At 43.9% G+C, this 27,147-nt stretch overlaps 1 protein-coding gene across 2 annotated transcripts in view; it reads left to right on the plus strand.

The window, feature by feature from the left end:
• Positions 1-27,147, plus strand: part of ALPK2 (alpha kinase 2) — a 152,323-nt gene that overhangs the window by 62,104 nt on the left and 63,072 nt on the right. For both annotated transcript variants that reach the window (XM_079943519.1, XM_079943520.1), the window contains exon 4: positions 2,181-3,936. In XM_079943519.1, the coding sequence (XP_079799645.1) occupies positions 2,560-3,936 (1,377 nt within the window). In that variant the 5' untranslated portion in view covers positions 2,181-2,559. The remainder of the gene's footprint in view (positions 1-2,180; positions 3,937-27,147) is intronic.

Raw genomic sequence — 27,147 nt, forward strand, 5'->3', positions numbered from 1 at the left:
CTTTCTTACCTGGTCCTTTGTGCCTCTTGGTCTTGTTTTCCTCTCTTCCTTTTCCTTCTTCCCACGCAAGTTATAGTACCTTCAGGATAACTGGTTTGTCCAGCAGAGGGATCATGGCCTGGATAAATCAGGAAGTCACAATTACTTGGGATTTTCTAGTAGCCCATGGTGCTGTTTCACACCCCTTGTAAGCTCTCGACTGAGGCCAGATCTCCAAGAGCTAATCAAAAAGAGGTAGAAAGGGAATGACGTGGGAAACTCATGCAAAAGTCATTTTCTCTTCATGCCTCCCTCAGCTTTAAATGAAGAGACCTAAGCCTAATTAATGGTGATGAGGATGAGGGTGTCTCCAAGGGTGGATCAAGGACAGTTTGTAGCAGAATGCATCTGGGAACTTGAAAAGTAAATTCTTAGGCCCTTTACTCAGATTCTGATTCAAGAATTTTGAATGGAGTTCCCTGATAATTCTTCTGCATACTTCTTGAGAACCAGCGATAACCTGATCTTAGCACTGACTCATCCTTTTTTTTTTTTTAATTAAGTTATATTTGACCTACAACACTGTGTAAGTTGAAGGTGTACAATATATTGATTTGATACGTTTATATTGCAATATGACTGCCGTAGTAGCGTTAGCTAATACCTCTCTCACATCACTATAAGTAATTATCACTATATATATAGTGATATATATAGTGATATATATCACTATATATATCACTATTATCACTATAAGTAATTATCATTTTAGCACTTTTACGTTCTTACAGAGTACATGTGGCATAAAATTTCTGCTTTACAAAGTCCCTTCACATTGATTTTTTTTTTTCATTTGAACCTCAGAATAACTTTGTGAAATAGACAGGAGCAGGTACTGTGTCCCCTGGAAATTTGCCCTAAATTTTAGTCTCCCCAGGCTGTTGGTCAGGGCAAATCCAGAGATTAGCTTTGGGTCAGGCTTGGCCAACCTCGGCCACCCCTGAATGTCTTCTACTTGGGAACCAAGTTACCAAAAGAAACAAGGTATTAATAAAATTGGAATCAGTCTATGATTTCTGAAAATGAGGCCTATGTGAGCAGGCACCCAACGACTGAGGGCTTACGAGCACATGAGCTCAGGAGACAGTGAGGTCCCTCCAGTAAGGAAGAGAGAGGATAAGGAAGACGGTGTCCCGTAGCTGTAAGTGTCTAACACTGACCCTCCTGGGTTAGATATTTGTGCATCTTTTACGTGCACCAGTCAGTAAAGGTCTGAGCATCATCTCTAAGTCTGAGCCAGACCCTCAGCTCCTGCCTTCTGAAAGTGGTTGCCTCTGAGCTGGGTAATACATAGCGTGAGATCAGCAGTGTTACAATTACAATGAGGTCCAGTGAGATAAATAAGAATGCAAATATAAAGCAAGTATAACAAGTTTTTATTGGGACTGCAGAGCCTGGATAAGGGTCTTAATGGTAAAGGTCAGCAAAGCAGATCGGGCTCCAGGCTCCATGTGGCTCCAGTCAAGAAAGGGAGGAGCCACTGAGCACCATCCCTCGTGGAGCAGGGAGGGAGAGCAGGCTTGGTGGGATCCAGGATTCGGTTCCCTGCTGGGCCAAAGCCAAACACCTGGCGGGTCTTGGTCAGGATGGCATGTGGACATTGGTTTCCAACCAGAGGGGTTCACGGCTGTGATTTAGGCTTTAGAATCATGTTAAATTAAAGAGGAAATGGCACTATGCTTCATACACATACTAGTATGGTATCATCTATACAGCCTCCTGGCAAGAACCATGCCTTCTTAGCATGGTCTTAAAAAGAGTTACTGCTTATACTATTCCACTACAGGAGTTAGAGTACTTTAGTTATTTGTGTATAATACCTTACTCCAGAAAGTAATGCTTTTTCAAACTCCCATAACATAGAATGACTTAAAATAAAAGGAGAGAAGACGAAACTAGAATATAAAACGTTTCTCCATTCATCTGAGTAATTCATAGCATTTTCAGTTTGGGGTAAGATCGTGAAGAGTCTTAAGGGAAACTGCTGAGCATCTCAGCCAGTTGCCTCTGACCACAAACCCCTTCCTAGGGGAACCACAGATCTCCTTGAGTGTGCAGGAAAACCATGGTCATTTTCTGTGTGTGCCATGAGGCAAGGAATGTAGGCATGCAAACTTACCTGTATCTTCTCTTCATCCTAGCGGTACCCAAAACGACGCTGCTATTTATCAAATCTCTGCTAAAAACTGTTTGGGGTTGATCTGCGGCTCTGCAGTGAAGATCCATTGAAGTGGAGCTTCAATCCACGGAAGCGGAGTGTCCGTCAGAGAATCAACAGCTCTCTCTTAACCCGAAAGATGACAGGAACACAGTTTGCAAACGTGAGACCTGTGAGCAGGAAAGCACACATTAAACTGATGAGAAAGAGCATCCTATAAGGAAGAAGAAAGTATCGCCTCGGGTCCTCCCGCATCAGCTGACTCCGCCTCCTCCAAATTCAATGGTGCGTGTTCACTCCAGCTATTGGCTGATACTGCCCTTGGTACATCCAGTTCTGAAAATCCCTTGGATGTTAAAGACATGAGGCAAACTGAAGAAGCTCGTGATCCCGACAACACAGAGGACGTTGCAGAGGGGTTGCTTTGTTCTAATTCAAGTAATATTCCCGATAAACAAGATGTGTGTGGCCACAGGACAGTGCATTCCGAACTATCAAGGTTAATGGATGGTGCCTTAGACACTAATGGCCCTAATGAAGAAGTCTTCAACTCTAGTCATCAAAATCCCACAGTACAGAAATACAGCAGCTTGAGCCTGCCGCTGATGGAGGCAGCCTCATCCACTTCCCCAGGTGACAGGGCCACGGGCAACAAGCCTGTCAGCCGCCTGCCTTCCAGCACAGACTTTGACAGTGATTATGAACTCTGCTCAGAGAGAACCCTAACCTACGCCGAGGAGTTTTCAGACAGTGACCTGGAGTATCTGGAATGTTCCGACGTCATGACAGATCACTCTAATGCAATTTGGCAAAGGGACCTGCAGGGGACTGAGCGTGTTTTTTTATTAGAAAGCGATGACGAAGAGATGGAATTCAGTGAGTGTTGCCTGGGTGGATGTGAGCATTTCCTCAGTGAAATGGGTTGTGAGCCTCTGGTGTCGGATGACACCGGGCCTATGGATGCCACCGCTGGCCTCTGTGGTCATCACTCACCATCCCAAGAAGTGGAGGTACGGAGCAGCCTAGCCTCCATGCACAGTGCCTCATCCCCGCAGACAGGGATGACCCTGCCTGTGGGACCTCACCAGGATGGAACGTCTGTGGTCACAGACCAGGGGAGATATAAACCACCCACTGCCCCTGAAGCTGCTGAAGATGGCTATCCAGGAATTCAAGGGGAAACCAGAGACGGCCACCAGGCAGGAAAGGAATTTGCCAGTGACAATCTGCTAAACATGGATAAAGCAGTAACAGAGAGAGAGAGGAAGCACTTATCTGGTGAGTTAGGAAAATCAGGGATGAACCAGTGTTTGGAGACTGTGGCTGAGAAGAGAGTAGGGGGGAAAGGCTTATTGAGCCGGAGGGGCTCAGAGAAACCTGCCAGGGCGAGGCGACCGGGGATTAAGGGAAAAGCCAAGAAGCTGAACCCCAACCTGGAAGAAGGGGCAACAGAAGCCCCCCTGAATCGCCTGTATCCCAGAGGACCTGTGAAGCACCCACTAACCCCAAGTGACAAAAGAGAGAGTTCCCATGCCAAAGCAGAAGCGACTGGTTTGAATTCCCAGCTCCATGCAGGAGGCTGTGCTACTCCAACCCAAGCAGAGCAAGAAGCAAACATCCTGCAGACTCCACCAGGCTCACTCTCCAAAGACGGGAGCTTGGACTTGCAGGGAGAAGGAGTGTGGGTTAAAAGCGTACTTGAAACAAGCAGGATTCCAGGCTGGAGTGATCATCTTCAGGTAAGACTCCTCTTTTAAAAAATTATAAGCTAAAATGTATTTGTGCGTGCGCACGTGTGTGTATGTCCCTTCCCTTCACATTCACAATTGCTGTTCCACAATGTACATCAAAATGGTTCTTCCAGTACCATCAGGGTACTTGTGAATGACAGGGGCTGCTGCTGGGAAGGAAATCTGGTTTTGAAAAAAGGGCCAGATAAACCCTAAGCCATCCTAATTATAGCAAAAGACAGATAGAAGTAAGAGGCACTAATAGGATTCTGGACAGCTGGAAAAAGAAATTTGATATTTTGTCTACTGCGTGTGTTTTACCAGGCAATGTCACTATTTAGAAAGTTTTTAAGCAAATGTTTTGGGTGTAGCTTGTAAAAAAAAAAAACCAAAACATTCTTTTTAGTGATGTTTCGGGGCAGTTTGAAAACTGGTAAGTGCTGGCTTTTATCAGAATTCGTAGTATGAATGAAAGATTTCTGTGTGTCTAAATGATTTGCAGAATTCACTTGATGCTGGAGAAAGTAGATAAAGTAGATTTTGCTGTGCTCAAAAATCAAAGTAGGTTTTTGAATGAATGTCTGTTTTATTTTATTTTTCTTAGACCACAAAGTATTAAAGAGGCTAAGAAAACGCAACAGGAAGCCAAAAAAAAAAAAAAAGTTTTACCCTATTACTGATGTGGGGGTGTATTTGAAAAAGATGCAGTTGAATTAATGGGAATAATTAATGTACAAATATGTTATGCTTGATATATGAACTTATTATATTTATAATTTTAAAGGGTTCCAAATGGGCTTTGAACTGATGCTATGCTATGACCAAGATTTGGTTTTTGGAAATAAATACCTAAGAAAAGTTATTTATCAATTATTTTTACTCAGCCTCTGTTCTCCCTTTACCCAACTTTGTGGTTGGGACCTAGTATTGTTTTTATAGAAGCCTAGATATACTCCAAAGAAAATTAAGTATTCCCAAATGCATTCAAAGTTATTGAACTCCCTTTGTGAAAAAGTAAAAATTTAATATATTGATTTCTAAAGACCCAGTGATAAAATAGCCTAAAAGTCTCCAGATCCAGGGTAGTTTTTTCCTGAGCAAATTGTTCTGTTCCACGGGCCAAATTAGCCGTATAAAGGTCACATTTATACTTTACTTCTTTTCAGGAGTGCCAGCTTTATCCTTTTTGGTTGTTTAACACACCAATGACCACAGATTCATGCCCAAGAGGAGTTTATGGAGGCGGTTTGGCCAAAAAGTAATACAAAATTAAGTTATAATGTAAATTTTTCCATGTCAATAAATATAGCATTTCCCTTTCTACTCATAAAATGCTCTTCCTGACTCAGCTAAGTGCCTTTTCACAGTCGTTTATCCATGTTGAGCGTTTCACTGGGCAAATTGCTTCAATTATTAAAGGTTGAGTGTGGAGCAAGGGGAAGTGGGGAGCAAAGTGGCCCAAAAAAAGTAAGTGAAGGAGAGGGGGCTATTGACAATGTTAGTTTTAGACCCATCACTGTGGGAGGCAATGCCTAGCTCCCTCAGCTGCCAAAAGTTGAGAGGCGCTCAAGGAAGGAGCCCCCTTTGTCACCCTGAATTCTGAGATGGAGAGCCCTGGGGACCAGGAAGCTCACTTGTTTCCTGGCAACGCAGTGGAATAGAAGGGGCGGTCCCTGGGACACTCTTGTCTCTGCCAAACTACTAATGGGACTCTTGCTCACACAGTCACACATTCATGGATGCACACCTACCTTGCCAGCTATCAGCTCAAGGTCTCATCTGTGGTTTCACACATGACCAAGGCAATTATCTCAGGACACTGAACATGAATTTTTAGAAAGCTTGCATTCTGCAGATAGAGGGGCCATTTCTCACTCTGCTGTTCTCAGTAGCGGAGTCGACCTCTCACTCAAGGGACAATGTGAGTAGAAGCTATATATTAAATAGTTCCGTGTAGCCCCAAGTTAGAAATAGGATCTCTGTACCTGTGGCATTTATTGACCCTTAACTAGAGCAGGAACGTCCTGCCACAGGTATAGTGGCATAGTGAGTGCAGATTTCTTTTACCCATGCAAAAAGTTACTCTCTAACTGTAGGAGATGTCTGTATTTCTTACACATGTACGCAGCATAGCCACATTTACAGGAAATGGCTAAATATCATTGCACATGTGACACCAAAGCATTAGGGGGTCATTGGGAACTAAATCAAATTTTTTATAATATTGCTAAAGAAAAAAAAAGCCAGCCCAAGATTGGTGAATCTTTCCATAACTAAGTCAAAAGACATTTAAAATATTTATTCTCAGACATCTGAGGCTCGTGGGAACTTAAAATTGGTTAAAAATCCTTGGTTGAAGGTAACATTAATAAATTTGCCCTCTCCTGACTCTTGCCTGATTCACTTCCTTGAAGGTGACTAGCAGTAGGAACAGTGACCAGCATCTTATCTTTTAGTATTTTCTCTTCATCTGTGTATTGCTTTTAGCATGCTGAGAAAAATTCCATATCTCTAATTCTACGTTACAGGAACGAGGCAAATGTGTAGACTAAACTGAATCCAGGAGTCCTTACTTGCTGTCTTCCTTTCCCACTCTAACAAGGCAAAGCCATCTTGTTCTGATTTGTCTCGAGATAGTACTTACCCAGGCTAAGACTGAAAAGCCCCCTGTTCCTCTACATTTATGGAAGATTCCTAAATTAATCCCAGTTTGGGAGTGGAAAACAGAAAGGGTACCCCAGGCTAACTTGAATCATCTTCCAGGGTCACACTGCCAATCGTTCACCTTGGTTCTGATCTTGCTTTCTTGATCCAACTCAGAGGCAGGGCCGGCCAGTCTGCCCCTCTTAAGTTTCCCTGTAGCCACACTGGGGTAAGATCATCCTCACTCTTAAATCAGAAGTACTGTGTCTGTCCTTCTGCAGAGCTGCCAGCTTCACCCCAGAGAGATTTGCATTGCTCTCTGGGATCATGGGAACTCAAGTGTACGGTATGGAAATGTATTCTTAGGTTCTGATAGTTAAGAATCTTCCTGACCAGGAATCAGCATAAAGGGTGAGCTCCATGATGGTAGTGAGTTCGGTCACTGTTTTGTTCACTGCAATGTCCCAAGTCCTTGGAATAGTACTGGTCACGTAATAGGCACTCAATAATTGAATGAGTAAACAGCCAGATGGTACTAGATAACTAGATTGAGTCCTCTCCCTTTTTTTCTTGATGAGTCTGGCTAAAGGTTTGTCAATTTTGTTTATCTTCTCAAAGAACCAGCTTTTATTTTCACTCATCTTTGCTATTGTTTTCTTCATCTCTATTTTATTTATTTCTGCTCTGATCTTTATGATTCCTTTCCTTCTACTAACATTAGGTTTTGTTTGTTCTTCTTTCTCTAGTTGCTTTAGGTGTAAGGCTAGGTTGTTTGAGACTTCTGTTTCCTGAGGTAAGATTGTATTGCTATAAACTTCCCTCTTAGAACTGCTTTTGCTGCGAATTCCAGGTATAGTCATGTATGATTCTAATATTCATTGGTCTCAACTACTTTATGGCCTTCATTGTCATAAGTACATTCCTTGGTTCCCCTCATATACCACCTTTCTACTAGGAAATTGCTACCCATTGCTCTTCTGGCCCTGGGGATGGATTGGTTTATGCTAAACTGACCACACTTTGCATTCGGCTTCCTTGTGAATGCTGGTAATTCAGATACAACCTTGGCCTTGTTGGTGGCTTATCAGCTCTCACAAATTGCTAACTAGATCCAGGAAGATCTTACCACATCCCCCTAGCATTCAAGACCCTCCACAATATTGCTTCTGTTTACCTCTGAGAGGCAAAGCAGACGTACACGCTGGCTACCTTACCTGGAAAAGGAAGACTTTTCTCAGAATGTGTTTTTTCCATCTTCTGGTCTGGAACGCCATCACTCAGCCTGTTGCTAGCTCAGCTCACCTACTCCTTCAAGGCCAAGGTGCAGGTCCTTCAAATTGTACTTCCCCTGAAGCACTTTCCTCATCCCTAACTATGATTTCTCCTTCCAGAGAAACAGCATGCTTGTCCTCATTCTTTGTATAGTGTGGTGAGCTCTGGACCTGAGTTTGGTTCCTGCCCTACTGCTTTCTGACTCTGTGCCCTGGGAAAAACTACTTAAGCTCTCCCAGCCCCAGTTTCCTCATCTAAAACAAAATAATACTAATAACAATAATAATAACCACCACCACCACCTCACAGAGTGTTGTACGGATTAAATGCTCAGCACAGTACCTATTATGCAGTTAACATTTAATAAGTATTTTCATTTTTCAATTTATTATTTACCTTCTTAATCCATATGTCCTTTCTCCCCATATCAGCCTCCTTTTGGCTGGCTACAAGAGGATTTAATACCTTTTTTTAATTGAAATTTTTAATGAGATATTGTACGTGCACATATAGTTGTAAGAAATGAGACAGAGCGCTGTACACTGTGCCCAGCTTCCCCCGATGGTAACATTTGGCAAAACTATAGCATACTTTTCACAACCAAGACATTGACATTGATACCATCTGTTGATCTTATTCAGATTTTCCCAGTTTTACTTGTGCTTCTGTATGTGTGTATGTATGTGTGTGTAGTAAGATCTATAGAAATGTGTCACTTGTGTAGGCTCATGTGATAAATGTGGTAGGAAAGTTCATTTAAGTGCAGCCGAGTAGCTAGGCAGGCAGTGTAATAACACGGTATACGGCAGCTTGAAATGTGCATGGCCACCCAGTGACAGGCAGACACAGGTCTCCAGTAAAATTCGTTCAAAGCATAGGAAAATATAAGCTGATAATCTAAACCTTCTTGCAATACAGTTTTCATATCTGGGACAGAACAATCTGAGATTCGAATTCATCTGCATAATAAAATGCATCAGCCCAAATAACAACTGTTAGCACTGACTCAGGAAGGCAGCTAAGCCAGCTCTCTGCTGATGATGGGAAGGGCCGAAGTTTATAATCACTCCTCTCTCAGAATGTGGCAGTCACGCCTCTTGTCAGCACTACTCCACGGCTGACCCAGGGAGTAACACAAATGTTTGTTTTGTTTTTAATCACAAAGCCCACTGTGCCACTTCTGCCTAAACCCATTACCATCCTGGACCTGCATGATTACTGCTCACTGCAGGTGTTGTACTCAGTCGGTATTAAATAATCAACGGCTGGCCATCATCAAAAAATCTGCAAACAGTAAATGCTGGAGACGGTGTGGAGGAAAGGGAACCCTCCTGCACTGCTGGCGGGAATGTACGTTGATACAGCCACTACGGAGAACAGTATGGAGGTTCCTTAAAAAACTACAAATAGAACTACCATACGACCCAGCAATCCCACTATTGGGCATATACCCTGAGAAAACCATAATTCAAAAAGAGTCATGTACCAAAATGTTCACTGCAGCTCTATTTACAATAGCTGAGACATGGAAGCCACCTAAACGCCCATCGACAGATGAATGGATAAAGAAGATGTGGCACATATATACAATGGAATATTAGTCAGCCATAGAAAGAAACGAAATTGAGTTATTTGTAGTGAGGTGATAGACCTAGAGTCTGTCATACAGAGTGAAGTAAGTCAGAAAGAGAAAAACAAATACTGTATGCTAACACATATATGGAATCTAAAAAAAAAAAAAAAGTCATGAAGAACCTAGGGGCAGGACGCGAATAAAGATGCAGACCTACTAGAGAATGGACTTGAGGATATGGGGAGGGGGAAGGGTAAGCTGGGACAAAGTGAGAGAGTGGCATGGAAATATATACACTACCAAATGTAAGGTAGATAGCTAGTGGGAAGCAGCCGCATAGCACAGGGAGATCAGCTTGGTGCTTTGTGACCACCTAGAGGGGTGGGATAGGGAGGGTGGGAGGGAGGGAGATGCAAGAGGGAAGAGATATGAGGGTATATGTATATGTATAGCTGATTCACTTTGTTATAAAGCAGAAACTAACACACCATTGTAAAGCAATTATACTCCAATAACGATGTTAAAAAAAAAAAAATCAACGGAAGCTCGTTAGTACCTACAGCCTTGCTACTCACCTTGTGGTCTGCAGACCAGCTTGGCAGAATGCAAAATCTCAAGCCCCGCCCCAGTCTTGCTGAATCAGAATTTGCAATTTTAGCCCAATTCTTAGGAGATTTGTATGCACACTAACGTTCCAAAAGTCCTGGTCTGCAAGAAGAGATCTTTCCCACTGAGACCCTAAGGCAATGGTCTCAACCCTGCTGTACCTGGGATCACCTGGGACCTTAAACCATTCTGATGCCTGAGTACCGCCCCCATCCCTCACTCCCCCTACAAGATTCTGATGTAATTTGTCTGCAGTGTGGCTTGGGCACTGAGGGTTTTAAAAGCTCCCAAATGATTCTCTGAACCTCTAAGATTGAGAATCTTGGCTGTGCTTTAGAACCATCCCTGGTTTTCTAAATATACAGGTGCCCAAGCCCCACCCCCAGAGGTCCTGGTTTTGGTGGTTCTAAGGCCCTCAGGGAGTGGAATGCAAGTGTCACCCTGGGGGTTCCAGGTCCCACACCGGCAGAGCAGGGCCACCTTTCCTGAGAGGTTGTACCCCTCACGAAAGCGCTCCCTCAAGGATACTGGAGCCCCTCGCACCTGATTTTCTGCAATCTTAGCCAAGGAACAAAGCGCCAGGTTATTCAATACTACTTTTCAAATCAAGGTAGTGGGCGTTCTCCACGTGTAAGCTGTTTCTGCTCTGGTACGGTATATGCATTCCCGCAACACCTCATATTCTGCAAAGTCACAGTCCCCACAGCTTCTGGGGAAAATAGTATTCCCTGCAGGTTACTTCATAAACAGGCCATTTAAAAACTAGAGACAAAAGCAAAAAATGAATGCAAGAAGTTCACTTGGACCACCCAGGGAGGCGGCTCAGGTTGCCTGAGGGCCGCCACAGCAGAGATTAAATATACACAAGGTCATTGAGTGGAAGTGCTGGCAGCCCTTTAGTCAGAGCAGCTGGAGGCTGAGATGCGAAAACAGAAATGGGTCTCTGTGGAGCCGTCTGTGAAACTGGGCCTGGGAGGTGCCGCGTGCCTTCAAGTGACCCAGGCCTGGAGGGTGCCTCTTAGGAGCACTGGGGCAGGCTTCATTTTTTTTTTAATTTATTTTTTAATTGAAGTCTAATTGATTTACAATGTTGTGTTCATTTCTGCTGTACAGCAAAGTGACTCAGTTATACCTATATTTTTTTCAGATTCTGTCCCATTATAGTTCTCACAAGAGATTGAATATAGTTCCCTGTGCTATACAGTAGGACCTTGCTGTTTAGCCATTCTATGTGTAATAGTTGGCATCTCCCAGCCCTAGTTCCTCAGTCCATCCCTCCCCCACCCCCCAGGCTTCAGTTTTAATTTTATTAAAATATGACTACAAAGGGTCCCTGCTGCCAATGCAAAAGCTGAGTTAAAGGCTATTCCCTTTCCTGCTCAAGATTCTATAGTTTACTCCAGCTATTCAGGGGCCCTTAGCCTAGGAAAAATTGCCCATGAGCCAACGCAGCATCTACGTTATACTGATGTCGTTCCCTAGTAACTGATTTCATCGGGCTACCTCATTACAGAACACGTGTTACAGAGTCCCCCCTGTGCTGCGGGGGCACAAAGGCCTGCTGCTCAGGGGCTCCAAGGCCTCAGGGCACTGCCTCCAAGTGGGGGCCGGGATGATTTGCACTGGGAATCACCTGCTAAGGTGCTTGTTTAAAGATACAGATCTCTGAATTGTACCCAAGACTTGTTGTATCTGCACCTTTAATTAAGTGATTCTTAATTAATTAAGTGACTTAATTAAGTGATCCCTTTAAGTGATTCTCCTGAGCAGAATTTATGCCATGGGCTTAACTAGAATGAGACCTGGCATGAATACTGCAACTTGAGGCGTTCCTGTAAAGAATCACAGGATTTTGGAAACAACGGGAAGTTTAGGGCTTGTCAAGTGTAACCCCTTTGCCCTAAGAGGACAAAACCCTCATGACTTGGATTTTTCTCTGCTTTCTAGTTGGCTTGCTATAAATGCAGCTTGGGCTTCACCTGTCCAGCCACTGAAATAAATACAGATCCTGATTTATTGTAACTAATCCAAAACAGGTGTACCATCTACAGCTGAGTTTTATTTTGAGGAGTAGGGACGGGACAGGAATCTGGGTGGCAGCAGGAGAGGCTGGTGAGAGGAGGGTCCTTGGGCTGCGAGGATGAGTTTTAGTCCCTGTAGCAAATCTCTCATCACTGCCTTGGGTGGGAGCTGAGTGCCAGAGACATGCCTTATTGGTCATTTTTTTTTTTTTTTTTTGCTATGACTGAAAGTGAACTTGCTTCACTGAAAAGGGACCGAAAAAATATGGGGTTACCCAACCATCTATCAATATGAACTCTAAAGCTGTGGTAATCAGAACAGTGCGGTAGTAGCCCCAAACGGATAAGTAGATAAACCAAAGTGAGTTGAGAGAACAGAATCAGACCTAAGAATATATTGGAATTTGGTTTAAGATAGAAATAGCCAAGTTTTAGGGAAGAAGCAAAATCTTCAAAGTTGACACAACTAGCCATCCGTGTGGGGAAAAAAATAAGACCAATGGACCTCAAATAAACTCCAGATGGATCTTTTTTAAAAATTAATTAATTTATTTATTTATTTTTGGCTGCATTGGGTCTTTGTTGCTGCACACGGGCTTTCTTTTGTGGCGAGCGGGGGCTGTTCTTTGTTGCGGTGCACGGGCTTCTCATTGCGGTGGCTTCTCTTGTTGCGGAGCACGGGCTCTAGGTGCGCGGGCTTCAGTAGTTGTGGCGTGAGGGCTTCGGTAGTTGTGGCTCATGGGCTCTAGAGTGTAGGCTCAGTAGTTGTGGCTCATGGGCTTAGTTGCTCCACAGCATGTGGGATCTTCCTGGACCAGAACTCGAACCCGCGTCCCCTGCATTGGCAGGCGGATTCTTAACCACTGCACCGCCAGGGAAGCCCCAGATGGGTCTTTGAGTTAAATATAAAAAACCCAAACTATAAACTACTGGAAAAAGTATTGGAAACTATTTTTATGACCTTGAAAGCCACAAGATCTTCTCGGGATGTAAAGAACATCAACAACAACAACAAAAACAAAGAAAAAATGTGACAGTTTTGATTACATCAAATTAAAAATTTTATATAACAAAAAATACTATGAACAAAATTAAATGAAAGTGACGCACCAGGAAAAATATGTCAAACATGTAAGAGACAAAGATTAATTTCCAAGGCATATAAAAAACAAATAGATAAGAAAAGTACCCTTAACAACTGAATTTTAAAAAAGGTAAAAGTAAATAAATATGAAGTTCATAGAGGAGAGAATCTAAGTGGTTATTAAACATATGAGAAGATGTACAATCTTGTGAGTAATTAGGAAAATATAAATTTAAAAGATGTAACATTTTCACCCATCAGACAGACAAAAGATTTAAAGGATGATAACATCAAGTTACTGAGATTATGGAGAAATGGGTTCATTGCCAGCAAGAATGTAACTTGGTGGTATCTTTTAACACGAAGAAGGGCAGCAGTGTCACTTTTCGGTATCTACTCTCAAGAAGAGCTTACACGCGGGCCCCAGGAGGGCTGTGTACCATAATATGTTTTGCAGAATTGTTTGTCTAAGGAAACATTTATGCAGAAACAGCTAAATAAAATGTGGCCTGTTCAGATGATGGGCATCTCAAAACATAATATAGAGAGAAAGGTATAGTGCAGCATGATCCATGGAACATGATACCATTCATGCCCTCCAGACTAATCCAGAGTAGTGTATGTTCTTATACATACATATATATAGACATAAAATTATTTTTTTTAAGTCTGGAAGGATACACACCAAAATGATAATGGTGACTAACTCCAGGGAGGAAAATAGGAATATTGCATTCAGAAGGGTGATTAGTAATGTAACATTTTAAAAGGAAACTGTATTCATTTATTACCTGCATTATTGAAAACTAGTGGTTTTTTGAATTTAACTTAATTTTAATTTTTTTTACATCTTTATTGGAGTATAATTGCTTCACAATGTTGTGTTAGTTTCTGCTGTATAACAAAGTGAATCAGCCATATGCATACATATATCCCCATATCCCCTCCCTCTTGAGCCTCCCACCCTCCCTATCCCACCCCTCTAGGTGGTCACAAAGCACCGAGCTGATCTCCCTGTGCTATGCAGCTGCTTCCCACTAGCTATCTATTTTACATTTGGTACTGTATATATGTCCATGCTACTCTCTCACTTCGTCCCAGCTTACCCTTCCCCCTCCCCGTGTCCTCAAGTCCATTCTCTATGTCTGTGTCTTTGTTCCTGTCCTGCCCCCAGGTTCATCAGAACCATTTTTTAAAAAAGTTTTAGATTCCATATATATGTGTTAGCATACAGTATTTGTTTTTCTGTTTCTGACTTACTTCAATCTGTATGACAGACTCTAGGTCCGTCCACCTCACTACAAATAACTCAATTTTGTTTCTTTTTATGGCCGAGTAATATTCCATTGTATGTATGTGCCACATCTTTATCCATTCATCTGTCGATGGACACTTAGGTTGCCTCCATGTCCCGGCTACTGTAAATAGAGCTGCAATGAACATTTTGGTACATGACTCTTTTTGAATCATGGTTTTCTCAGGGTATATGCCCCGTAGTGGGATTGCTGGGTCGTATGGTAGTTCTATTTTTAGTTTTTTAAGGAACCTCCATACTGTTCTCCATAGTGGCTGTATCAATTTACATTCCCACCAACAGTGCAAGAGGGTTCTCTTTTCTCCACACCCTCTCCAGCATTTATTGTTTGTAGATTTTTTGTTGATGCCCATTCTGACTGGTGTGAGGTGATACCTCATTGTGGTTTTTATTTGCATTTCTCTAATAATTAGTGATGTTGAGCATCTTTTCATGTGCCTCTTGGCCATCTGTGTGTCTTCTTTGGAGAAATGTCTATTTAGGTCTTCCGCCCATTTTTGGATTGGGTTGTTTGTTTTTTTGATATTGAGATGCATGAGCTGCTTGTATATTTTGGAGATTAATCCTTTGTCAGTTGCTTCACTTGCAAGTATTTTCTCCCATTCTGAGTGTTGTCTTTTCATCTTGTTTATGGTTTCCTTTGCTGTGCAAAAGCTTTTAAGTTTCATTAGGTCCCATTTGTTTTTATTGCCATTACTATAGGAAGTGGGTCAAAAAGGATCTTTCTGTGATATATGTCATAGAGTAAAACTAGTGTTTTTGAAAAGGAAAACAGACTGGGGCCTAGGAATCCTCGATTCTAGTCCTGGTTCTGCCAGTGACCAGCTGCACATCCTGTGTCATTTCTCCTCCTCTTGAGGCCTCTTTCCTCAGTGTGAACTGAAGGGATTCAACAAGAAGATCTGTTTCCCAGGCACTAAAGTCCTGTGAGTCCTTAATTCAAAAAAATACCAAAAAAATATATCAGCTACCAAAAAAATATCAAATAAAATGGAAGGAAATGTGGATCTCTAGGTGAGGAAAGTCTGTCTAAGCATAAAGGGAAAGAAAAATGGATAAATCTGACAATATTCGAGGTAATTAGGTTTACATGAGTTCATGAGGGTGGACCCCCCCCCACAGTGGGATTAGTGATCTTATAAGAAAAAGAGGAGAGACCATGGGGAGGCAGCTGCACTGTATGCATGCCAGAAAGAGAGCTCTCACCAGGAACCGAGCTGGTTCTCCAGATCTATGAGAAATAAAATTCTGGTGTTTATATATATACAATGGAATATTACTCAGCCATACAAAGAAACGAAATTGAGTTATTTGTAGTGAGGTGGATGGACCTAGAGTCTGTCATACAGAGTGAAGTAAGTCAGAAAGAGAAAAACAAATACTGTATGCTAACACATGTGTATGGAATCTAAGAAAAAAAATAAAAGGTCATGAAGAACCTAGGGGCAGGACAGGAATAAAGACACAGACCTACTAGAGAATGGACCTGAGGATATGGGGAGGGGGAAGGGTAAGCTGTGACAAAGTGAGAGAGTGGCATGGACATATATACACTACCAAACGTAAAATAGATAGCTAGTGGGAAGCAGCTGCATAGCACAGGGAGATCAGCTCGGTGCTTTGTGACCACCTAGAGGGGTGGGATTAGGGAGGGTGGGAGGGAGACACAAGAGGGAGGGGATATGGGGATATATGTGTACGTATAGCTGATTCACTTTGTTATACAGCAGCAACTAACACACCATTGTAAAGCAATTATACTCCAATAAAGATGTTAAAAAAAAAAAATTCTGGTGTTTAAGCCACCCAGTCTATGGTATTTTGTTAGAGCAGTCTAAGCTGACTAAGATATAAAGTCACCCTCAGAATTCACAGCCCCAGGTAATTTGGGAGCTATTTGGTGCACTAATATCGTAAATTACTAACAATCATCCCTATGGTTTAAAATAGCTTCTATTTGTATCTAATTTATACCAGAGGTTACCCTATCCACTGGGAAGCTGTGTTCTTATGAATGGTGATATTGACACTTTTGTGTTCATTGCATGGCACGTATATGACACTCTCCTAAGGCATTTTTCTGAAATGGAATTGTTACCCAAACTAAGCAATAAGGAATAAGCCATGTCAGTCAGTTGTGTAGTTAAAAGATGACATTGACTTGGAGGTACACTTTTAGATCGTCATCCCAGCTTCTATACTTGGTCAAAAGTTTGCACTGCCTGTGGGGAGAAACAGAAGTGTCTCCTCATCCACAAAAATAATCGCCCTTTATTGAGTGTCTGTCTTCATGTTCCTAGTACTGAACGAATGCCCCGCATTTACTATTTCCTTTAATCCTTGTAATAATAGTGTGAGCCTGCCCACAAGGCTCAAAGATGTTAATTAACAGGAACATGGCACGTTTATTTCAAGTGGGAAAAATGAAATTCAGATTCCCTAAGGCAATCAGGTCAACACACCACAAATTGAAACTGCTGCTGCTACTGCTGAGGGCTACCGAAGTTTGAGAAAAGAGCCAGGATCATTCAGGAAAAAGAACCCCATTAATTGGCTCCAAAATCCAGATTGTTTATGAAATTATCTAATTGTCCCCAAGGCAGATTTGGATTCTGCCTGCCCCCTAGCTCCTCAGTCACCTGGGCTCAACTGCCCCCGGGTCACTCGTCTGCTTAGTCCTACAGCTCTTCATTTAGAGCCTCTCCTGTCCATCACACTGGATTAGATCCACACTATCCTGATTCATCTGCCCTGCTGGACTGTGAACTCCCTGTGGTCAGTGGTGAGCCTTACTGAGCACACAGTACCTGGTCGTTAGAAGAGCTCAATAAATGTTGAATTGAACATTGCCCTGTGATCTGAAAGGCCCGTGTACAAAAGGGGATATCAATCCAGCAAGCGTGACAAGCACTCCAGAAACATTGTCAACCATAATAATATGAATAGATTTGAATAGTGATCATTCATTTCAAATGATACGAAGGTATAAATATGGAAAAGTCGTGTTTTAGTTTACTAGGGTTGCCATCATAAAATACCACAGACTGAATGGTTTAAACAACAGAAATTTATTTTCTCAAAGTTCTGGAGGCTAGAAGGGCAAGGTCAAGGGGTCAGCAGAGCTGGCTAGTTCTCAGGCCTTTCTCCTTGGCTTGAGGTGGCTGCCTTCTCACTGGGCATGCGTGCGGTCATCTCTCTGTGGGTGCACGTGTCTGCTGTCTGTCTATATCCTAATCCCCTCTTATAATGACACCAGTCATATTGGGTTAAGGGCCACTCTAAGGACCTTACTTTACCTTATTCACCTCTTTAAAGGCCCTGTTTCCAAATACGGTCACATTCTGAGCTTCAACACATGAATTTGCGGGTGGGGAAATAATTCAGCCTATAACACATAGTTTCTAAGTCTATCACTGACCATTTTGGGGCACAAGTCACTGAGAATTAGGATCTGGAAAGTCAGCATTTTAACTACCTCAAAACTCTGATTGGGAAAATTCCACAATTCTGGAAAAGCAAACACGCCCCAATTTCTTCTCCCTGTGGCATGAGGATGCTGGCCGAGGGACCACCCAGCAGATTGCCCAGGTTCAGTTGACAGTGTGGTAGGCAGAACAATGCCCCCGAAAGATTAGGTCCAAGCCCTAGTCCCCAGAACCCGTGGATATGTTACCTTACATGGCAAAAGGGACTTCGCAAATGTGAATAAGTTAAAGGTTTTGAGATGGGGGACTACCCTGGATTTCCCAGGGGTCCAAATGTAATCACAGAAGTCCTTCTAAGAGAGAGAGGGAGGGAGAAGAGTCAGAGAGAGATTGGAAGATGCTGTGCTGCTGGCTTTGGAGATGGAGGAATGGGGCATGAGCTAAGGAAAGCGGGCAGCCTCTAGAAGCTGGAAAAGGCAAGGGATTTCTTCTCTGGAGCTTCCGGAAGGAATGCAGCCCTGCCGCTAACTTGATTTTAGCCCAGGGAGATCCATGTCTGACTTCTGACTTCCAGAACTGTAAGATAATCAATTCGTATCTTTTAAGTGACTAAGTTTGTGGTCATTAGTTACAGCAGCCATAAAAAACTAATGCAGGGCCTCCCTGGTGGCGCAGTGGTTGAGAGTCCACCTGCCGATGCAGGGGACACGGGTTCATGCCCCAGTCCTGGAAGATCCCATGTGCAGTGGAGCGGTTGGGCCCGTGAGCCATGGCCGCTGAGCCTGTGCGTCTGGAGCCTGTGCTCCGCAATGGGAGAGGCCACAACAGTGAGAGGCCCGCGTACCGCAAAAAACAAACAAACAAACAAACAAAAAACTAATGCAGACAGAAAGGATAATTTTTAAAACAAAGCACTTCAGAGCAAGTCAGGATATTCCTTAGGTTTTTACTTCGGACATCAGAGAAGGAACCCATTTATGACACACACTATGCAAATTCTAGATGTCTTTGGCTTCAAAAGCTGACACAGAAGAGAAAACAACAAGAAAAATGGTAATTCTACCCAGAACAAGGCCAGCTTCATCTAAAGTATGTTGGGAATTCCCTGGCGGTCCAGTGGTTAGGACTCGGCACTTCCACTGCAGGGGGCCGGGGTCCGATCCCTGGTTGGGGAACTAGGATCCCACAAGCTGCGTGGCCAAAAAAATAATAACAATAAAATAAATAAAATATAAAATAAAAGAAAAATAAACAATAAAATAAAAATAAATAAATAAAGTATAACATTTTGGAACTCAGGGAGCCTCAGGGAGAAAGGACAGAGTCATGGACTCCACATCGAATCCACTCTGGAATTAGGATGCCTAGAATGTCTCCGTCTCCACACTGGTGCCCACAGGAGCTCCTGGCCTGAGAATGCCTGTGAAGTGGCTGGACTCCAGGAGAAAGTGTCCTGGGAAGGTCATGCCCAGAACATACCTTCTGACCGCAGGGCAGTCAGAGAGGCTGGGATGGTGCAAAGGAGGCTGGGAAACTCTGAGCAGCTTCTGGTGCAGGGTTTCCCAAACTCGATGCTGCTGACATTTGGGCTGGATAATCCTTTATTATGTGCAGCTGTCCTGTGCATTGTAGGATGTTTAGCAGCGTCTCTGGCCAGTAGCAACCTCTACCTCTCATCTCTACCGCAGCTGGCAACCAAGAATGTCTCCAGGCAGCGCCCAATGTCCCCTGGGGGGTGGGGGGGGTGCAACATAAATCACCCCATGTTGATTAGCTCTGGCTAAGCTCTGTACCCTCACCAGTGACAGCTGGGAAAGAAGCTGTTATTTCACCTAAATCAGTGCTGTCCAGTGGAAATACCATGCAAGCCACATATGTAACTTTGTGTAAGTATGTTCATAAGCTGTGCCACCATTGCCACGATTTAATTCCAGAATATTTTCATCGTCCCCCAAAGAAACCCCATACCCATGAATAGTCACTTCCTATCCTCCTCTCCACCGTCCCTTGGCAAACTCCATTTTCTGTCTCTATAGATTTGCCTGTTCTGGACATTTCATATACAGGCACACCTTGTTTTATTGTGCGTCGCTTTATTGTGCTTTGCAGATACTGGTTTTTATTTTATTTTATTTTTTACAAATTGAAGGTTTGTGGCAACCCTGAATTGAGCAAGTCTATTAGCATGATTTTCCCAACAGCAATTGCTCACTTCATGGTTCTGTGTCACATTTTGGTAATTCTCGCAATATTTCAAAGTTTTTCATTATTATTATATTTGTTATGGTGATCTGTGATCGGGGATCTTTGTTGTTACTACTATGACTCGCTGAAGGCTCAGATGGTAGTTAGCATTGTTTAGCAATGAAGTGTTTTGGTTTTTTTTAATTAATTAATTTTTGGCTGCATTGGGTCTTCGTTGCTGCACGCGGGCTTCTCACTGTGGTGGCTTCTCTTGTTGGGGAGCACGGGCTCTAGGCGCACGGGCGTCAGTAGTTGTGGCTCGCTGGCTTCAGTAGTTGTGGTTCACGGGCTCTAGAGCGCAGGCTCGGTAGTTGTGGCGCACGGGCTTAGTTGTTCTGTGGCATGTGGGATCTTCCCGGACCAGGGCTCGAACCCGTGTCCCCTGCATTGGCAAGCGAATTCTTAACCACTGTGCCACCAGGGAAGCCCTGAAGTCTTTTTGAATTTAGTTATGTGCATTTTTTTTTTAGATATAATGTTACCACACACTTAATAGACAACAGTATAGTGTAAACATAACTTTTATGTGCACTGGGAAACCAAAAATTCATGTGGCTTGCTTTATTGTGATATTTGCTTTATTGCAGTGGTCTGGAACTGAACCCGCAATCTCTCTGAGGTCTGCCTGTAAATGGAATCATACAATATGTGATTTTTGTCTGCCTTTTTCCAATTAGCATAATATTCTCAAGGCTCATTCATGTTAGAGCATCTATCAATACTTCATTCCGTTGCGTGGCTGAATAATATTATGTTCTATGGATCTACCGTACCTATTTTTGTCCATTCATCGGTTGATAGGCATTTGGGCTGTTTCCACTTTGTAGCTATTATGGATAATGCTGCTGTGAACATTCGTGGACACGTTTTTGTGTGGACATATGTTTTCAATTCTCTTGGGTAAATAGCTAGGAGTAGAATTGCTGGGTAACTGTATGTCTAACCTTTGGGGAAATATCATATACCGTTTTTCAAAGAAGCTGCACCGTTTTCCCTTCCCACCAGCAGTGTATGTGGGTAAGCCGGGTACGTCATTTTAATTTATTTTGGAAGCCACATTGTTAAAAATGTTCAAAGACACAGGTGAAGTAAACTTTAATATTATATTTTAGTAACTCAGTGTAACCAAAATATTATCTCAACATGCAATCCATATACAAGTTATTAACGGGATATTTTACTTTTCTTTGGTTATAAGTCTTCAAAATCTGGTGTGTAGTTTACAGTCAATTTGTATGCTAGCTACTTATTGGAAATACATGATCTGTATTGAGATTTCATGAAATTAACAGTTGAAAGAGTGGATTCACATACCCAAACTGTTCTGAACCTACTTAAATTTTTTCCTAACTGAATCACGTGTCGTTAAAAATTTTACATGCAAATTAACTAAAGTTAAATAAAAACTTAAGTTCAGTTCCTTAGTTGCACCACACATGCTTCAGGAGCTCACTAGCCACATATGGCTAAAGTCTTCTGGACTGGACAGCCCAGCTCTAAGTTATTTCTGTTGTAATGGTGATTTTTAAAAAGCACACTGCCCGAGGCCTCAACTTTGGTTTTCTTTTCTCTTCTACAGCTGATCCAGTGACAAGATGTAATTTTCTCTCTCTTTTCTAAAACATAGAATTTCTTTTTTGGAGTAGTTTTAGGTTCACAGCAAAATTGAGGGGAAGGTATTGAGATTTCCCATTTACCCCCTGCCCTCCTCAACTGTTAACATTCCTCACCCAGAGAGGTACATTTGTTACAACCGATGAACCTACACTGACACGTGGTTAACACCCAAAGTCCATAGTTGACTTTAGGGTTCACTCTTGGTGGTGTACGTTCAATGGGTTTGGACAAGCGTATAATGACATGTAACCACCATCATAGTACGTAATGCTATTTTAAGGAAAGCGCTGCTTCCTGTATGTCATATACTCCTTGTTGGAACATGTGGCAAACAGCAGTGATTGTCACCCCCTGAGCCCCTCCAGCCTTCCACCCCTCACCCCATGCAGACCTTGTTTTTAATGACAAGCCCTAACTGAGGCAGCCCCCCACTGCCAGGACCTTCGCGTCCCAGTTGGCATCCTGGCAGCCCTGCAGCTCGTTGGGCAGGCTCCACTGTGTCTCTTGTATCACTCTGAAAACAACATGCCACCCTGCCCCCAAACCCTCTATCGGGTTGCTATCAAGCTACAGGACAAGAGAGGACACATTGTAGCCGCATTGGAGGTCACAGGTGACCGGGCTTGGGAAATCGGATGTGGAAAAGAAAGCTGGGGATTGGGAGGGGAAGTGGCTTTTCCCTTAAACGTGTTTTTCTCCTGAATTTTCATCCTGAGAAGTCTAAGAGGCTCCTAGTCTGAAGGGGGAGAAACAGCATCATTGGCTCCCCAGAGGCAGGGACTCTACGGCCCATTCCCTCAAGGATTCCTGGGCTTGCATAGGGCAGTGCTTCCCAAACTGTAACACACATGCACGTCACCTGCCGACCTTGTCTGACAGCAGCTTCTCATTGGGCAGGTCTGGGGAAGGCCTGGGATCATGCATTTCTAACAAACTCCCAGGGATTTCCAGGGACCGCACTTAGAGTAGTGAAGGCTGAAGGCTTTCCCCACAGAGTAGTCAACGTGCCCCGCCCATCCCTTCGGCCCTCCTCCTCCAAGCTCAGTCGCCCAATCGCTTAGAATAGCTGATGTTTATTGAATGTAAATACGTGCCTGGGGCTGTGTTTTGCCCATTTAATTATCTCAGCAATCCAAGGGGATAAATCCTGCTGGTGTCTGGGCTCTGGGTCGGGATGTGGTGCAGCCAGCCTTTGAACAGAGTTGGCCTGATTCCAAGCCCTAATCACGACATTACACAGCTTCCTAATTCCATTTTCGGGCTGAGCCCCTTAACTCTCTTTAGAACTAAAATAAACTCTGATAACGGTGGTTGCCTCTGGGGAAGGGGACTTCGTGAAGGGGCAGGAGGAAGACTTACTTGTCACTCTACACCCTTTCACCGGATACCGTGTGAATTTTGTGCTGTGTATGTATCACCTGTTCAAATAAATTAGTGATTGGTTTAAAAAATAGATAGTTAAAAAACAATAAGCCCATAGCCTTCCTATTCATAGTTAGAACACACACCAGTAACTGGGTCAGTATCAGACCAGTTCTCAAGGGGATCAGATATTTTCCTCCAAATTGGGCACTGAGCATCATGGCTGAGATGGTGAAGGTTCTATCCTTCCCATCCTCTGGGAATACAGAACAAGGCTGGCTTCGACTCTCACCAGACGATAACTGATACAATACTTACCACCTGGTTGGCGAGGACTTTTCCAGAGCTGGTAGACTCTATAGGAACAATTCAATGAGTAGATAATATTGGTAAAAACGGTGCTTTTCAAAGTCATAGGTGAGATTCCTTCCCTTGAGACAGCTGGGCATGGGCCTGAATTCCACGGTGCTTATCTTTGCTCTTTTGTGATATCACACATTAACGAAGAGGAAAAAAATCATGATGTTAACCAGAAACTGGTTGTACTCAGCCTTCGTGGGTACCCAGATGCGATTCACTAGCCTCACTGCCGGTCCACTAACCTCAGCTCATTGCTGGGCTCCTGAAAATGTGAACTTTCACACATATGGTAAAGGAATTCAGGTGAATTCCTTTCGAATCCATATAGTGAGTGAATCTAATTGCTAAAAAGAGTTTACAGGAAAAGGCTCTGACCTAACCAGTTTTTACTGAACACATGAAGGTCTAGGGTAATTAGCCATAATGAAGAGTGCCAATAGGAGAGCGTGAATTTGGCTCAGAGGGACACATTAGGGGACGGCAAGGTCCAGATTGGCTGGAAGCTGGTGTATATAGATGAGAATATTAAGAAGGTGGGGGCTGGAGCCTCTGGGGGCCCGTATCACTGACCTGCAGAGTGGGAAGAGACCCAGCTCCCTGCTGGGCAAATAACAGAATGTTCCTGCTGTGCTCAAAATAGCTTTGGACACCTGCACCCTCCCCCCACCCAAAAAAAACTCCACTAGTCTGAAATTTCATGTGCTTTCCACGTATATACAATAACCACATGGTCCTTCCCCTGTCCTTCCACCTCTCTTCACGTCACTAACAGAAGGGGTATAGGCACGTGTGTCCAACAAGACCCAGGGGCCTCACAAACAGGTGGCTGGAATCAAGCCCAGCTCCCCATTACTATAAGGAAATTACCGTAACTCTCCCATTTTGAGCCACACATATGCAGACTGCGGGAAACGTTCACCTGAGTCTGTGGAGGTCCTCCTGCCCTGTTCTGCAGGGTTGTGACATCTGTCCATATACTGTCCTGGTGCTGTTGGTCCACTGAGGTCACTGCTGAGAGGTGGCCATTACCCTGGGCCATGCAGCCTCAGGTCTCCTGCTTTTTCTGTGCCACACCAGGGGCCTGATGGCCCATCTTGGGAGATTCCACGCAGCGCTGTCTGCCGGGGCTCTTGCTACCTCTCTGGCAAGAGCACTGCCCTTCTCTCCTGGAAGCTGGGAGCAGAGACACACCAGGTGCCTCCTTCCTCTCCTTTGCTCCCAGGCCAGCAGATCTCTCTCTCACCAGGGGAAGTCTGTCTCTGCTCAAAATACTCTGTTCATCCAGCAAATACTAATTGAACACCCACTCTATGTTAGACCTCTTTCTACGTGCCAGGGATGCAACAGTGAGCCAAGTGAAGTCCCCCGCCCCAACCCAGGGTGCTTACCTTCTAGTGGGGGGACAGACAATAAACAGAGGTACCTGTATCATCAGCAGTGATGGTGCTATAGAGACAGACAAGGCAGGACAGAGAGGGAGGGGTGATGCTTTAGGAAGGGGGTCAGGCCTCTCTGAATCTTCTAACTGTTCTGAAAATCCTCTAAATCCCCCTGACATTTTAGGCATTTTGATGCCCAGGAGCTCAGAGCCTAGAATACAGGCTGGTTTTGTTCTTCCCTCACCACGTCCCGCCCTGAGGCGGTGAGGAATGACCTATCCATCTGCTTGACTGGGGAGAGAGCACGAAGGTGATACAAGGAGAAAAGCAACCATGGAGTAAGATTCCTTCAACAGCGAGGTGATAGGAAGGGGAGTGAGAAGTGTCCCACATCTGTCAGGGTCTTGCTGCGTCCTCTCCATCTCCCCATCTCAGATTTCCGAGTGGCGGTTCTTCTCGCAAGGGAACTCATGGGGTAGGAGTGTCAGCACAGAGATTGAAGGAGGGCGAGAGGGTTCTGAGCTGATGAATGCGCTAATTCCATGTCCTAACCTGACCTTCGTAATTGTTACTGTGCTGCCCTTTTCAGAGGATCCAGGAACGCAGAGGATTGGCTTGAAAAGATACTGATGGATTTGAACTCAGAGAAAGTCAAAGGTACAAAGCAGCAGGGGGGACCCCGAGCCCGAGCAAATTGCCGCCACCCCTTACGCTCCCTTACGCCCCAGTTTCTCTCCTCGGTTACCTTCATCGCGAAGGGCAAGGGCAGGAATCCTGAAGGCAGGGAAGAAACAGGGAAAGGAGCAGCCGGCTTCTCCTGGGGCGCTTCCGGTGTCATCCCCCTTCCTAGATTTTGAATATCTTCTCCGCAGAAAGGCTCAGATCAGCTCAAACCTCCTATTTTCTGTGGTCCTTCAAAGTTCCCATCCTCTTGACCCGTCCCTTGCTGAGATGACGCACTGCGGGCCTCGCATCGTGTGTGGAGCTGGCGTTCTACAAATGTGGGATGGAGCAGGTTAGTTAACCACGCCCCTCCCCAGCCAGATCCTTGGAGAGTCTCCGCACTTCCGGGAAAAGGGGGGCCGAGAAGCTTCTTGGCCCGTCGCTGATCCGAAGGACCAGTGGAGGCGGCAGGGACACTGGTCCTGAGGACCCCAGGCACGATCCTCAAGAGGACTGGAGTCTGGGGACACCTGGCAGGTTGCAGGGGAGGGAGCCCCACACCAGGTGGGAAGAGGAGCAGTCTGAGATGTTGCAGTCAGTCTTCTCATCGGGGCTGGAGGAGCAGAGGTCAGGATGTGGCCTGTGGTGACACAGAGAGAGAGAGATGAACCGTGGGGCCCATCACACTCCATTCGCTGCGATGTCCAGTGTACCTCCCCAGACGCACCGCCACGATTCCGCGCCCACCCTGCTCCTCCTGGCAGCCCCGGGCACACTGCCTTCACCTTATCTCCATCCCCCCTGCACAATTTCGACACAAATAACTAAGTTGTACAGGGGCTCTGTTCGAGCCCAAAGATGGTAGCTGAGCTAACTCATGTTTATTTATTTATTTATTTTATTGAAGTATAGTGGACTCCCAATATTATTTTAGTTTCAGGTGTACAACATAGTCAATTGATATTTTTATACATTATACTCCATACCAATTTATTATAAGATATTGACTCTATTTCCTGTGCTGTACATTACATCCTTGTAACTTATTTATTTTATACCTAGTAGTTTGTGCCTCTTAATCCCCTTCACCTATTTTGCCTCTCCCCCCACCCTTCTCTCCTTTGGGAACCACTAGTTTGTTCTTTCTGTGAGTCTGTTTCTGTTATGTTGTATTTGTTCATTTGTTTTATTTTTTTAGATTCCACATATAGGTGAAAACATACAGTGTTTGTCTTTGTCTAACATATTTAACTAAGCATAATGCCTTCCAGATCCATCCATGTTGTTGCCAATGGCAATATTTCATTCCTTTTCATGGCTGGGTAGTATTCCACTATATATATATGTGTGTGTGTGTGTGTGTGTGTGTGTGTATAAACCACTTCTTTATCCATTCATCTGTTGATAGACACTTAGGCTGCTTTTATATCTTAGCTATTGTAAATAATGCTACTATGAACATTGGGGTGCATGTATCTTTGCAAATTAGTGTTTTCATTTTCTTCAGATGAACACCCAGAAATGGACTAGCTAGATCCTATGGTAGTTCTATTTTTAAAATTTTGAGGAACCTTCATACTGTTTTCCATAGTGGCTGAAACAATTTACATTCCCACCAACAAGTGTTCCCTTTTCTCCACATCCTTGCCAACACTT

The sequence above is a fragment of the Stenella coeruleoalba genome (genome assembly GCF_951394435.1).
Source record: "Stenella coeruleoalba genome assembly, chromosome: 14".
Taxonomy (NCBI): Eukaryota; Metazoa; Chordata; class Mammalia; order Artiodactyla; family Delphinidae; genus Stenella; species Stenella coeruleoalba.